The 13,948-nt window shown below is 36.2% G+C and overlaps 1 protein-coding gene across 1 annotated transcript in view; it reads right to left on the bottom strand.

Annotated features, from left to right (window-relative positions):
- PRSS12 (serine protease 12) overlaps positions 1-13,948 on the bottom strand; it is a 75,514-nt gene that overhangs the window by 28,705 nt on the left and 32,861 nt on the right. Inside the window, exons 5-7 of the mRNA XM_032633485.1 lie at positions 7,790-7,968; positions 5,887-6,028; positions 2,424-2,620 (exon numbers count right to left, since the gene is read on the bottom strand). Of these exons, the coding sequence (XP_032489376.1) occupies positions 2,424-2,620; positions 5,887-6,028; positions 7,790-7,968 (518 nt within the window). The remainder of the gene's footprint in view (positions 1-2,423; positions 2,621-5,886; positions 6,029-7,789; positions 7,969-13,948) is intronic.

Here is a 13,948-nt window from a genome sequence, read left to right as displayed (position 1 = left end):
TGTTTTTAAAGCCTAAGTTGCATACTTTGTAAAAATAATAATACGGTATTCTTAACCTAATTTTAGCCATCCATTTTATAAAATCATTGGATTTTCAATGCCTGAAGGGAAACTGAATGACAGAAGCCATTCTATCAATACCACCCTACCGCTTAAGTTCTATCTGTTATGGCAATAATAATATACATGTTTTATTTCCAAAATCTTAAATAAATATAAAATGCTTGGGAAAACTAAACAGTCCTGTGGGTATACAGCATCTTTAATTATATACCTCAAACTCTGATCACAGCAGAGTTTTCTTTATTTCAATTTTCCTGTAACACTGATTTAATACATTATCTTAAGAAAATAATATTTTTCCTAGAGAAAAGATAAAATCTAGCATAAATTAAATTAAAAGTCAAACTTTATTTGAGTAAGAGACACTCTCACTGTGAAAGAAATCTCTGCTAAGATTTAATACTCTAAACTTCAGAATTAAAGCAGTATTAAAATGAGAAATCTACACATTGACCATCCCACAAATTTCCCCCAATTCACATAGGCATTAACTGCATTCTTACTAAAATTACTTTTACTGACCTAGAATATTGCTTTTGAGCATTCCATCTACCACACACCCAAAATTAGAAAGTGTCTATTGAACTACTACTAATTTTGAGAAAAGTTTCATTCACATTTAAAGCTAAGGTCCACAAGTGACCCTTCAAATAGTTGAAAACTGTAATAGTCTAACAGCTCTTATCACAGTGCCAAGGAAGTAAAAAATCTCAATTGTTTTTAAAATGCTGTTGTTTATACCACTATTCCATGATCTCCTCTTTTTGTTATGCAGTCCTTTTTGATAAGTGGGAAAGTAATGATCTCTTTGGATGAATAAATGGTAATCTGATTCTATTCCAAAAGGATAATTTGGCTCAGATATAATATCCTTTGAACAAATGAATGGTTAATAGATATATTACCAAAATTCGGACCAAAGAATTCATAATAATGATCCCATATTTTATTAATAATTATCACCCTCGGAAAATTAAAGATTTTTAGGGGAACTGAAAGGATTAGATGTCCTAACTGTATGTGTTTCATCACCTGGAACACTGATGGAATGTGCCTGAACATATCACTCCATGATCCAAATACCCGCCCTCTGGGGCTAAGAGGATCCAGTTCTAGCAAATAGGCTCTATCTCCCCCAACCACATGCAATGATTCATCACATAATCCTGGGAGGATCATAAATCCTTTATAAGAAGAAAGGAGCAAGGGAAGAGAACAAACAAAAAGAAACAAAATTGAAAATATGACCCATAAGGGGTGGGGTAAAAGGCTGTATTTCTACCTGGTGTAATGCTAGACTAGTGCAGTGAGTCACTATGATCTCACAGGATAGAGTACAATGAGGAATCAACCACGTGCCTTGACAAACTTAAGTACACAAAACAGTTAATACTGTGGGATTCAACACGTTCCATTATTTTATAATGTGAAGATTCCAGCTTCACAGTCTCAAAACAGGAGGATACAAAAAGGGCTGATTCAAGCCTGAGGTGAAACTTAAGAACCACCTGTGGTTATTTTAACATCTATGCACCAAAATATACATGTATAGATACAAATAGAGCTATGGTAGAGTCCTGGCATGTCTTTTAAATATGTCCCTCTATATTTTTCATTCATATTTATTCTGCTCTCCTTGTTGGATGTTAAGTCTGTCAAGGATATATAGTTATTTGCTCTCTGCTCACAAAAGGACCTTCATCTACAAATATTTAAGACTGTTAGATGAGCTAGGTACCTTTTATCCGACCGTAAGTCTGAAGAAATTTGGAACTAGGGAGTAATAAAGGACACTAATGGATTTTTAGTAACAGGGTATCTTAGAAAGATAGGTGGGCTATTTACTCCAATGAATCCACCTATGAGCCCAGTGAGAAACTTGAAAGATCTAGGTTAGGACAGAGCAAAGGCTGGTTGGTAACCAATGATTGACAAGGCCTCAGGACTAAAGAAGAAATGAATCATGGAGGGTGGGAAAGAGACCTATTGTTTTGTTCTGATTTATTTTTAATCCTTTTTCAAATAGTTCATTAGAATTCAAGGTAAATGGGAAGCAGAATAGGTGACTAATCAGTTGTGGAATGGACATCGTGACTTCTTTAATCCATCTTTCAGATACATGAGAAATTTAGGCTTACAGGTAAAGAAAAATTAGGAGTAGAAATTCATAACATTGGTGGAAAGACTCAAAAGACTATTTTTCTCTGAATGCAAATTACTCAAAATTAGAGCATTTGGGGAAACAGACAAAAAAAAAGAAAAATAGACAAAGATGAGAAATGCTTCACATTCCAGACCAGTGGATAGAGGTGTAGTGGCTACTGAAATACGGATACTCAGGAGCTGTGGCAGGACCTCACCCAGAGACAGTCTGTGTCCATCCCTGCCAGGGTAGCAGGAGACAGCAACATCTTCCCGATGGCTGCAGTCATGCCTTTCCCAGGGTCGCCGAGAACACTGAAGGAAACTGGTTTCCTTTCCTGAGCAGTTGACATCATCCAACCATATGGGCCCTGTGCTTTCTTCAAAGTGATTTGCAGAGGCTTGTTTGCCATATCTGTGGCAATAAAATAAACACTGTGCATAGAACTTTTGTCTCTTGTTTCAAGGAACCATAAAACATAAAACAAACAACCTAATTAAGTGGCATGACTTCAGAGGGTAAGTATTTGTTCTTTCTCCTATCTTGAGAACTCAGTTCTCAGAGCAGTAAAAAATCTGCTAAATCTCCATCACATATTTTGATCATCTTAACAATGTTGGTTAACTAATCCACTAGTTAACTAACAATGTTTGCTTAACTAGTGGATAATTAATCCTTTTTTCCCAACCATTCTTATGTTTTGTCTACAATTTAACCCACCAACCACAGAGAATGCAGACAGAGATAAACCTCAAATTCCTGACCATGGAAATAACACAGTGGACCAGAAAGTAAGAATGTGTGTCTTATATCAGCCTCTGAAGAGCCATCAAAGCTCATTTGATTTCATTAGCTTCTCTAGGCCTCTTTGGTATCCTCTCTTCCAAAATAAAAAAGTGTGTATTAGTTCAGTGATTTCTCAAGCACTATTTCCAAACCATGAGGAAACTTGGATTTCAGCCCATCAAAATCAGATTAATGACAATGTTCTTAGCTTTTCATAAGGTTACATAAATCTGATTTTTAAGATTTTTATAAATATATTTGTGTTTCAATTGACTTTATTTGTAACACTACACTACAAAAAATCCTAAATGTATTAATAGAAATAGGAAAGATCTGCAAAATTAAAAATTGGTAACTAAGTCAGTCTCTACCTTCATTCATCCTCCCCTCAATTTTGTTTTCTTTTGTTCTGTAGAATACAAACAAATCTTCAGAAATTCCTGGGCTAAAAGATATTTGAAGTGTCTTTCAGTTCTCGGTCTATATAATTAAACTTTTACTCATAAATTTTATGTCAGTCACTTCCACCACTGAATGTTTTTATTATTTCTGTACTAAGAATATGAAGAGATCTTATGTTTGAAAGATGAATTTTCCTAATTGTTTCCCCATGAATTTCCCTAATTGTTTTACCATGCACTTAGTTATTAAATTTATTTAACAAGATAAACATTTCAATAAATTAAAACAATGCAACTTTGAATGAGTCATTCTAAGACTTCTATTGTGCTGACTAATCAAGTCTTAGATAGAAAAGTAATTATCCCTAATCCCATATTGCTATCACTTTCAACTTATACCATGTTTCCACAAAATGCATCAATGTGATTACCATCTGTCCATATCAACTATATAACAGACAGCAGGAGGTCACGTCACTTTAGGATTTCATTTGTATGAAGAAACCCAGAGTTCACCCTTTCTCATCCCAAAAGAGTATTTTCTTTCAGAAACTCCTCCATAAACTAAAATGTAAATGTAGCACATGCTTATTCTACCTTCTAACACATTTAGAACTTTTAACAAATATTGAGAACATTTTTAAAATCATTAAGTTCTGATACTCTGTATATGCAAGAAAAACTGAATGTATTTGTGAAACAAAATAAATAAAATATGGAAAAAAAATCAGTCACTCAATTGTTTTAATTAATAAGGAAAAATATGAAAATAGTAAATAATAGTATTTTTGAATCTTTCTAAGTTTGTGACAACAGGATACAGTTCTCAGACTAACAGAGATTTGCTCAGATGAAATGATATTTTTGAGTAATTCTTATTAATTAAACAACAATATTTATTTGGCTGGCATGTCATACCCCTTGACCTGACAATTATATAATAATAACTGCACTGCCCATGAAAATTCAAAATATTAGTCAATAACATGCATCTATATCTTCATGATGTCATTATTTATAACAGGAAAAATTAAACTAATCTAAATATTAAGTACATTATAGTATGAACATTCAATAGTTATTATGTTATTAAAAATTATGACTGTGTAATAATATAAAAGTAAAAAACATGAATAGAAAAATTCCATATCTACTACTAGAGCTGTTATAAAGTTATACACACAAGTTATAATAATGATGGTGTAAGAATGGAAAAATGAGGGGTATTTTTTTTTAAGGGGTAGATTTTTATTTTCTTTATTTTCCAAACTTTCTCTAAAATTTTATATTACTTTTACAAACTTAAAAATATATGTTTAAACATGGTCATACCTAGCTTGAATGAAAGCATATTTTTAAGGTTTAATAAATATTTTCAATTAGCTCTATCTCAAGCTGAAATGAAATAATTTTGCTCATTTTTTCAAGCATGAGACAATTACTTCAAGCATGACACAGAAATATGGAAAACAAGAAAGAATGGGCATTCGTGGGTTTCATTCAGATATTAGCTCAAAGGCATCATTTGCAGTTACTTCAACCAACTTAAGTCTTTACTCTGGAATGCATTATGTGTGTGACATGAAATGTATCGCCCAAAGTGTGATACTCAGTTTTTAAGAGAGTGAGGTCAAGGGTGAGTTCTAAAGGTCATCTCATGACAAGAAAGCTGTTTTTCTCAAATAAAAGTGATAATTATCATCACATTCTGAGAAAGGAAATAATGTAATACCAAAGCATTTGACACTGGACTTCTCTGCAATTTTAGATACAGTGATGTCAGTACTAACAACATCCAATAGTAGTGAAGCATCAGAATAAAACTGAGCATTCAAAGCATACAGTCTTACTTGAAAAGACACAATGAGACCTAAAAGTCATCCGTGGCTCCATTATTCAAGAAGAGGGGTGAGACTTCCCTGGTGGCGCAGTGGTTAAGAATCCACCTGCCAGTACAGGGGACATGGGTTTGAGTCCTGGTCCGGGAAGATCCCACATGCCGTGGAGCAACTAAGCCTGCGAGCCACAACTGCTGAGCCCGTGTGCCACAACTACTGAAGCCCGTGTGCCTAGAGCCTGTGCTCTGCAACAAGAGAAGCCACAGCAGTGAGAAGCCCGCGCCCCGCAACAAAGAGTAGCCCCCGTTCGCTGCAACTAGAGAAAAGCCCACGTGCAGCAAGGAAGACCCAATGCAGCCAAATAAATAAATAAATTTGTAACAAAAAGAAGAGGGGTGGTGGCAGGAAAGGCAAATGAGATAAACAGCAAGATATGGTTAGTCATCATCAAAGAAAATGTTATTGTTTTTTTTGTTGTTGAATTTCCATATAGAGAAGGTAGATAAGGTAGGTAGGAAAGTAGGTAGAATAGATAGGTAGATGATGATTGTGAACATATATTTTTAGTATTATAGGAATTACAAGTAAGGATTATAAAATGAGACTCTTAAAAATACAACGTGGCATTTAGCTGCCTCCTGTCAATGGATCTTACTTAAATCCCAGCTGTCGGCACACCACATATGTATTCAGCTCAGTCCAGCCGTCATCACAGACAGTGCCCCACTGTCCCCTGTAATACACCTCCAGGCGACCCTCATGGTTGCTTTTACCACCTGCAAGTCTGATGACCCCATCTGTGACAAGGAGACATAGAGACTAATCAAATAATTATCAAAAAAGGTAGAACAACATTTTAATTGCACGAGAAATATCACCCTACTCAGATCTCTCTCTAGGCCTTTCATTAAACTTCCATTAGAACTGTGCTCAATGACCTGAGGTCACTGGACTGTTTCTGGAGTAAAAGTCATAACACATATCTCTCCTAACAAAATAGTCTTTCCTTTTTATTTGTACTCCTGTTTCTAAGTAGAAAAACATATTCTGATATAACTCCAAAGTAGTTATTTAGATTTTTCCAGATTAAATCATATTTGGGAAATTTCCTATGGCTTCAATCTCCTTAAGTATGAGCAGTATTAGTCATTTAAATTTAAAAGTTAAAAAAAATAGTAACTTGGAAATAGTTCAAAACTTTAAGTGTGAATGAAAAAATATTGCAATATGGAGACAGAAAAAGCTATTCTGGTTAAAGAGTGATCTATCATATCAAGGCATTTATTATTCCTTAGGCATTCATAAGTTACAAAACTGGGGTTCATGTTTTCCCTTTGTTCTTTTATCAATAATACAAATCTGAATTTGAATCTTGTGAATTCAATGAATAATTAATTCCCAGAGAATTCCATAAAAAGCTTCTAAGCAGATACACAATACAATACATTTATTCCCAAAAAAGTATATTAAAAAGCTATTTCCATCCAAAATAATCCAAACACCCCCCCCCCACCAAATGAAACATAAATAATCTTGGGTAAAAGTCATACTTCTCATGACTTTCTGGGATCTTTTAAAGTAAATGAAGGTCTCCTAGCAACAGAATCACTTACAAATGTAAAACTTCACCGTCTGCAAGGCACTGTTACACCTATTATCTCATCTGACCATCTCAGAAACATTACAAGACTATCCTCATTTGAAAGAGGAAAAAATGGAGGGTCAAGAGAATGAAGTGCTCTGGCTTACAATCTGGTGTAAATTTTATATTTCTATTGTGTATAAATGTGTTATTCTAATAAAAACAACAGTGTGTATAGAACTATGTAAATAAAAAAGTAGAACTTCAGCATTTCACAGTCCCTAAGAAGTGTTTCATTTGATTTCTTTAAAGAAAGATTAAAGCCCCCAATTTTTTTCTTCAAGCTCTTTTTACTATAGAAACAACAGATTTGTGATGACCCAGCTTCTCTTGCCTCTCCATTTCCCTCTTCTTCCCCCCAAACATGTAAGTACATACACATACACTCATTTGCAATCAGAAATGTCCTTCTTGCAACACAAGACATATCTTGACAAGCATGCTGTGATTTGGAATAGTCTGAATATTGAGCACAGCAAAGGTAACTTGGTTCTTTAATAGTGTGCTTTAATCAACAATCCCATCAATATGGTTTTACCAGCTACAAACATATTCCTAGAATCCAGATAGGTTAATGTATGAATGGACTAAATATAGAATTATAATACCTAACACACAAAATTTATCAATGCACACTGATTTTGACTACTGGGTACTATATATTGCAACAAGATCATATTTTCCCACCTAGCTTTATAGGACTGTATAGCTTGCAACTGAAAAATTCAGAAATATCTATGAATAAGGAGATAGCATTTTAATGTATCATTTGTATTACTTTTTTTTTTAAGTTTTATTTGGGGGCTTTATTTGTAAGCTCATTTAGTAATATCAGCTAAATTGAGGAGAAGGGAAGGTAAGCCCAAATGGTGCTGGAGGCAAGAGTTGGTTAAGATTAATGGGGTAAAGCTCTTACCTGTTAGAGGGGTACAGGACACTCCAGCATCTTCTTTATGGCCACAATTATGCTCTCCCCAGGAACTCTTTGGACACTGCTCAATGGAAAGCTCATTCCCAGTGCAGCGCACTTCATCCAACATCACTGGGCCAGATCCTTCCCCAAAATATGCCTGATTCCATGCTTTGGCAATGCCGCTGAACAAACATAAGAACATAAGTCAGACCAAAGGTTGGCCTGACTTCTTTCTTTTGCTGCTGGCAAAGGTAAAATTATGATTAATTCATAATTTCCCTTATCAATTCACTCTATAGGTCACACATGAATTGCTCTATTTCTTTTTTGTTTGCTTGTTTGTTGATCTTTATATTTTCAGCTATCACAAATCTTTCCAAGACTGCTAGTTATTCTCCAATATTTACTCCCCTTTTCTTCATTAGTAATGGAACCTCAGAGTTTTGGGAGGACAATGGCTATCCAGAATAAAGACCACATTTCCCACCCTCCCTTCCTTACAGTGAAGTTGGTTGGTTTGTTTGTTTTAAAACACACATAACATAAAATTTGCCATTTTAACCATGTTTAAGTGTACAGTTCAGTGGCACTAAGTACATTCACCTTGTTGTGCAACTATCACTAGCATCCATCTCCAGAACTTTTTAACCATCCCAAATTGAAGCTCTGTACTCATTTTATATGACTAAGTTTTGACCAATAACGTTTAGGTAAAAGTGTCATGTATCACTTCCAGGAAGTATCCTTGTCCCACTTCCTCCTTCCTGCTGACTGTTAGGGCAGAGGTGATGGCTAGAGCTTGAGAAGCTATCTTGGTCCATAAGGTGCCACACTGAGAATGAAAGAACCACAAGCAAGAAAGAGACTGGGGCCCTGATGACTGTGGAACCACCATACCAGCCTTGAGCTATCTCTGGTCTCTTGAGAGAGAAGTAAACTCTTGTCTTGTTTAAGCCACTGTTATCTTCAGTTCTCTGTTACTCACGGCCAAATACCTCTTCACTCAAATTTATTTGACTAAATTTACTTCTCCCACAATTCAACACGACACCATCTTCTAGAACCCCAGGTTTAAATGAAGATCACGATTGCCTGTCAAAATGGTTAATGACTTCAGAAATTGCATCTTCAGCCCCTTTTAGCCTTTGAATTTTTAGACTAGAGCATTTATACTTGCAGTTGGTTTTTCGATGATTCTGCATCTATTCCCCATTATTTAAGTTGCCCTTTTCGTATAACATTATAACTATCTTAAGAATTTACAACCAAAACAAGAATATAATTTTTATATATGTAATTCAAATTTTACTGTCCAGAAATAAGGTTTTATCGGAACAAAGGCACACTGATTCCCAACTTACTGTCTGTGGCTGCTTTTGCACTACACAAAACCTCAGTTGAGTAGTTGGAAAGTCTAAAATACTCACTATCTGGCCCTTTACAGAAAAAGTTTGTTGACCCTTGCTCTAGAGGAAAGAGATTAATGAAAGCAAATATGGAAACTGATTTAGAGAACACTGAAAGTTGGAGAACAGAGGAGGAGGAGACAGGATGACTAATGCAGGTCATGGGGAAGCCAGATAGGAAAGCTTTGGAGAAAGGCAGATTAACAGCCTCCTTGGATCTTTGCCCTGGGATAAATGCTAGGAAAGAAAATGATCTGTTAAAGAAAATTTCAATGGGTATAATTCACTGAGCCAAGATTAGGTGCTATAAGAAAACCAGGGACCAATATGAGAGAATATAAAATTTGATCCCAAACTCATAACAGAAACAAAAAATAAACTCCAGATGGTTTAAAGACCTAAAGGGAAGGGAAGGGAAGGGGAGGGAAGGAAAGGGGAAGGGAGGGAAGGGGAGGGAAAGAAAGGGGAAGGGAGGGAAGGAGGAAGGAAGGAAGATGGCTAAAAAGTAATATAATGAAATAAGAAGAACATAGTTATTATAACCTTGGGAATAAGAGAACTTCCTGAGCAAGATAAAAAATAAAAAACCCAGAAGTCAGAAAACAAAGACTAAAAAAGTTAAATTTAATCACATATAAATTTGAACTACTGTATAGCAAAATACACCATAATCAGTCAAAAGGCAAACAAGCTGGAGGATATATTTGTAAAATGTAACCACAATCAAAGAAAAAAAACAGTCCTAGAAATAAATAATAACTTACTATTATCATAATGAAAGACAAAATGACCAACATAAAAAAACAGGGCAAAGGAGAGGAACAGGCTATTTACAGAAGAAGAAATACCCATGGCCACTGACCATATGGTAAGATGCTCAACCTTACAATGGTCAAATTAAAACATTAAGAATGCATTCTTACATATCCTTAATATCATTTTCATTAAATATTTAGGCTAAAAGTTTACAAACTAAAGCCTTTTTATTCTCACGAAAAAAATAACAAACCAAGCCTAAAATATTTGTTAGTTGGGAGTGACTTGAGATGGGCTGGACAGAGTAACTGAAATATATTGTATTTCAAATATGTTAAAGATTATGTGATAGAGGTCCTAGGAAAAAACAAAAGGCCTGATTAACTGCCTCTGAACTGTGTCCCTTCCTTAAGGGAGGACACAGGATGCGAGAGCAGAAGCCCCAAACAGTGACTCTGGGGAAAGTCATCTATGTTATAATGCAGTCTTTTTTTAAAAAAAAAAAATATTTGGCTGCATTGGGTCCTCCTTGCTGCACGTGGGCTTTTCTCTAGTTGCAGAGACAGGGGGCTACTCGGTTGCGGTGCACGGGCTTCTCATTGCGGTGGCTTCTCGTTGCGGAGCATGGGCTCTAGGCGTGCAGGCTTCAGTAGTTGTAGCACGCAGGCTCCGTAGTTCTGGCTTGCGGGCTCTAGTAGTTGTGGTGCATGGCTTAGTCATTGGCAGGTGGATTCTTAACCACTGTGCCACCAGGGAAGTCCTATAATGCAGTCTTAAAACACCATTTGGGTGTTTTATTTTCTTCCTTATATATTTCTATATTTTCCATTCTTTACAAACATTTTAATGATCACAAAAATGTTTAATTAGAATAAACTAATCAGAAAAACTAATATAATAAATTCAAGAACCAAAAAAGAAACTAACTAGGAAACAATGATGTAAAACAAAGTACGTTTCCTAGCTAATTTTTGAGTCTATTAAAATTAAGATTATAATATTTATAAATACACACATTCCTTCAGCCAGGCACTAGTGTTTCCTGGTGCCCTGGACTGTGCTGGCTCTCAGGGGAATACCAAAGAAATTGATGACTCTGCCCTTCAAGAGACCGTGCAATACTAGGGAAAGCAACATAAAACGCATGGGTTGGGGCTTCCCTGGTGGCGCAGTGGTTGAGAGTCCGCCTGCCGATGCAGGCGACACGGGTTCGAGCCCTGGTCTGGGAAGATCTCACATGCCACGGGGCAACTAGGCCCGTGAGCCACAACTACTGAGCCTGCGTTCCGCAACAAGAGAGGCCGCGACAGTGAGAGGCCCGCACACCACGATGAAGAGTGGCCCCCCGCTCGCCACAACTGGAGAAAGCCCTCGCACGGAAACGAAGACCCAACACAGCCAAAAATAAGTAAATAAAATTTAAAAAAAAACTCCTGGGTTGTTAAAGGCAAATAAGTGCTATGTGAATTCGATAAAGCTGTGTATTCTCTGTCCTTCCTTTATGGAAATTATGTCCACACCAGCCCCAGCAGTTCATTTGTAGTAATAGTCCCAGTGTTACCTACTCTCTTACCCTCTGACCACAGAATAAATTTGTGGGGTTCTCTGATATAATACACTGATTTATTAGGTTATTTTCTGTAAAGCTGTTTGACCTACATAGCAGCAATCCCCAATAAACACTGAATTGATTCTATGTTTGATCATTACCCAAAACATTCCTGAACCTACTTAGCTAATCTGACTGTATTCATATAAAGTTTGTTTGTTTTCCATACAAAAAAAAAGCAAATAAATAGTACCATCTGACTAACTCAATCCCCAGGCTTAGCCACTACTTTGAATAGACACAGAATAGAGTCAGGCAATTCTATCATGCAAGATAATTACTTGTTAGGTTATAAAAGATTGGTCCTCTGACTGCAAATATCAGTTTGTGGCACTTGTAACATATGGATGAAAAAAGCTCATTTTTAATGATCAATAGCCTATATTTCTCCCTGGAAAACAACCCCTTCCATCTCCAATTATGATATTTGAAGTACGCTGAATGATTACTGCATGCCAGACACTGGTCTAACAGCTTTATATGTATTAACTCTTTTAATCCTCCCTACAACCCCATGATGTTATTATCCCCAATTTACAAATGAGGAAACTGAGGTCCAGAAGTTAATAATTAGCCCAGCATTACACCACCATGAGATGGTAAGGCTTGTCTGGCTACAGAGCAGACCCTGAAACACTTGGCTTTCTTGCAGTCTGCTGGGGCATTTTCAGAGAGATGGTTATGGCATCGCAAATACAGTCTGTCTAAAACGTGTTCATCATTGTTTCTTCCTACAATTAACTTTTCTCTCTTGACTTACCTATTTCTTTCAGCGCTATATTCATATGTATTCTTATTAACACCTGTCTATTTTGCAAACAGTGTAACATGAAAGAAAAGAAATCCTACACTGAAAGCCATAAATCTCAAGATTCTGTCCCTCACTCACAGTATGATTTAGGGGATTTGAGTAATCTCAGAGGGCCTAACTTTCTTATCTTGTTATATAAGTCCTCTTTCCTGCTCAATAATTCCACATACCAGTAATGTTTATAAAGTATTTTAGAAATTAATAAACAGTAAAATAAGAGAACAAAGAAAGAAACTTTTTTTTTTTTTTTTTTTTTTTTGCGGTACGCGGGCCTCTCACTGTTGTGGCCTCTCCCGTCGCGGAGCACAGGCTCTGGACGTGCAGGCTCAGCGGCCATGGCTCCCGGGTCCAGCCGCTCCACGCATGTGGGATCTTCCCGAACCGGGGCATGAACCCGTGTCCCCTGCATCGGCAGGCGGACTCTCAACCACTGAGCCACCAGGGAAGCCCCAAAGAAACATTTTTAATTGTACCAGAAGAATTTTTATTCTGACCACTCAGTAGTATGGTTCTATATGATAATTTTATAGGAAAAAAAACCTAAGAAGAAAAAGTGTTCAAAAATTTTAAATTCTTATGTAAATTATGGCATATCCACACATAAAATATGATGTCACAGTTCTACACTATGCTTTTAAGAGTTCTAAAAGACCTAGGAAATGCTTCAATGTTAAGTGCACAAAAGGAACTCCAATTAAAATGTCTCTACCTGAAACTTCGCTGTGTACATATGCATTCTCAAGTTCAATTTTCTAACATCAGGCTGCCTCCTTTCCTGCTCATCTTTCTCTGAGTTCTAGGCTAATCAAATTTCAGTATCATAAGTACAGTAATTCCTTTTGCCTTTTAGGAAGCTTGCCAGCTACCAAAATCTACAGACACCATTAAAAGATGCGGGTCAACAAAGACAGCATCTCACAAAGAAATTGTAACTAGCACTCCAGAGAGGCATGGTGTAGTTTCCCTTTGGGAATTCGACAAGGCAAGTATGACTGAGATGAAATTTGCTTAAGAACAAATCATAAATGGAGATAAGCTATGATTATGCTGTCTGCTATCAACCTTGTAACGTTAAAAATTACTTCATCTGAAAGTACTGTGCCTTTAAGTGAGCAAAACAAATTCTAGGGGAAGAGCAGTTGCAGAATATTGCTTTGTTGCAAGCGTATGAGAGAAGTATAAAATCAAGGGAAAGAAAAGCAAACGAACAATGTCAGCTCAGAACCTGGAGTACTTATAATAAAAACAAATCTCCACCAAGCTGGATTGTTGGTGATTACATAGGCTTGTGGAGGATCTTTGCTGCCTTGAATATCTGAAGATATTTTTCCTTTTAATCATTTTTCTGAACACAAATCTTCTCATACAAAAGATAGCAGTGAGCCAATGCCTGAGAAAGATGTAAACACTTTACTCAACCCACGCATGTGTTCAACATTAATATAGTCTTCCTTGTGATTCTATCTGTACATTCTTTCCATGTAGTAGACTCCTGTTTGCAACATGGTCTTTGTTTAAACAACAGTTTATATGAGTGAAAAAAGAAAATTTGGCTCTCAAGAAAGAACTCTACGTTAAAA

This window comes from Phocoena sinus, chromosome 5 (assembly GCF_008692025.1).
Source record: "Phocoena sinus isolate mPhoSin1 chromosome 5, mPhoSin1.pri, whole genome shotgun sequence".
Classification (NCBI taxonomy): Eukaryota; Metazoa; Chordata; class Mammalia; order Artiodactyla; family Phocoenidae; genus Phocoena; species Phocoena sinus.
The sequence above is the reverse complement of the archived record's forward strand: the minus strand, read 5'-3'. Positions and strand labels throughout refer to the sequence as shown.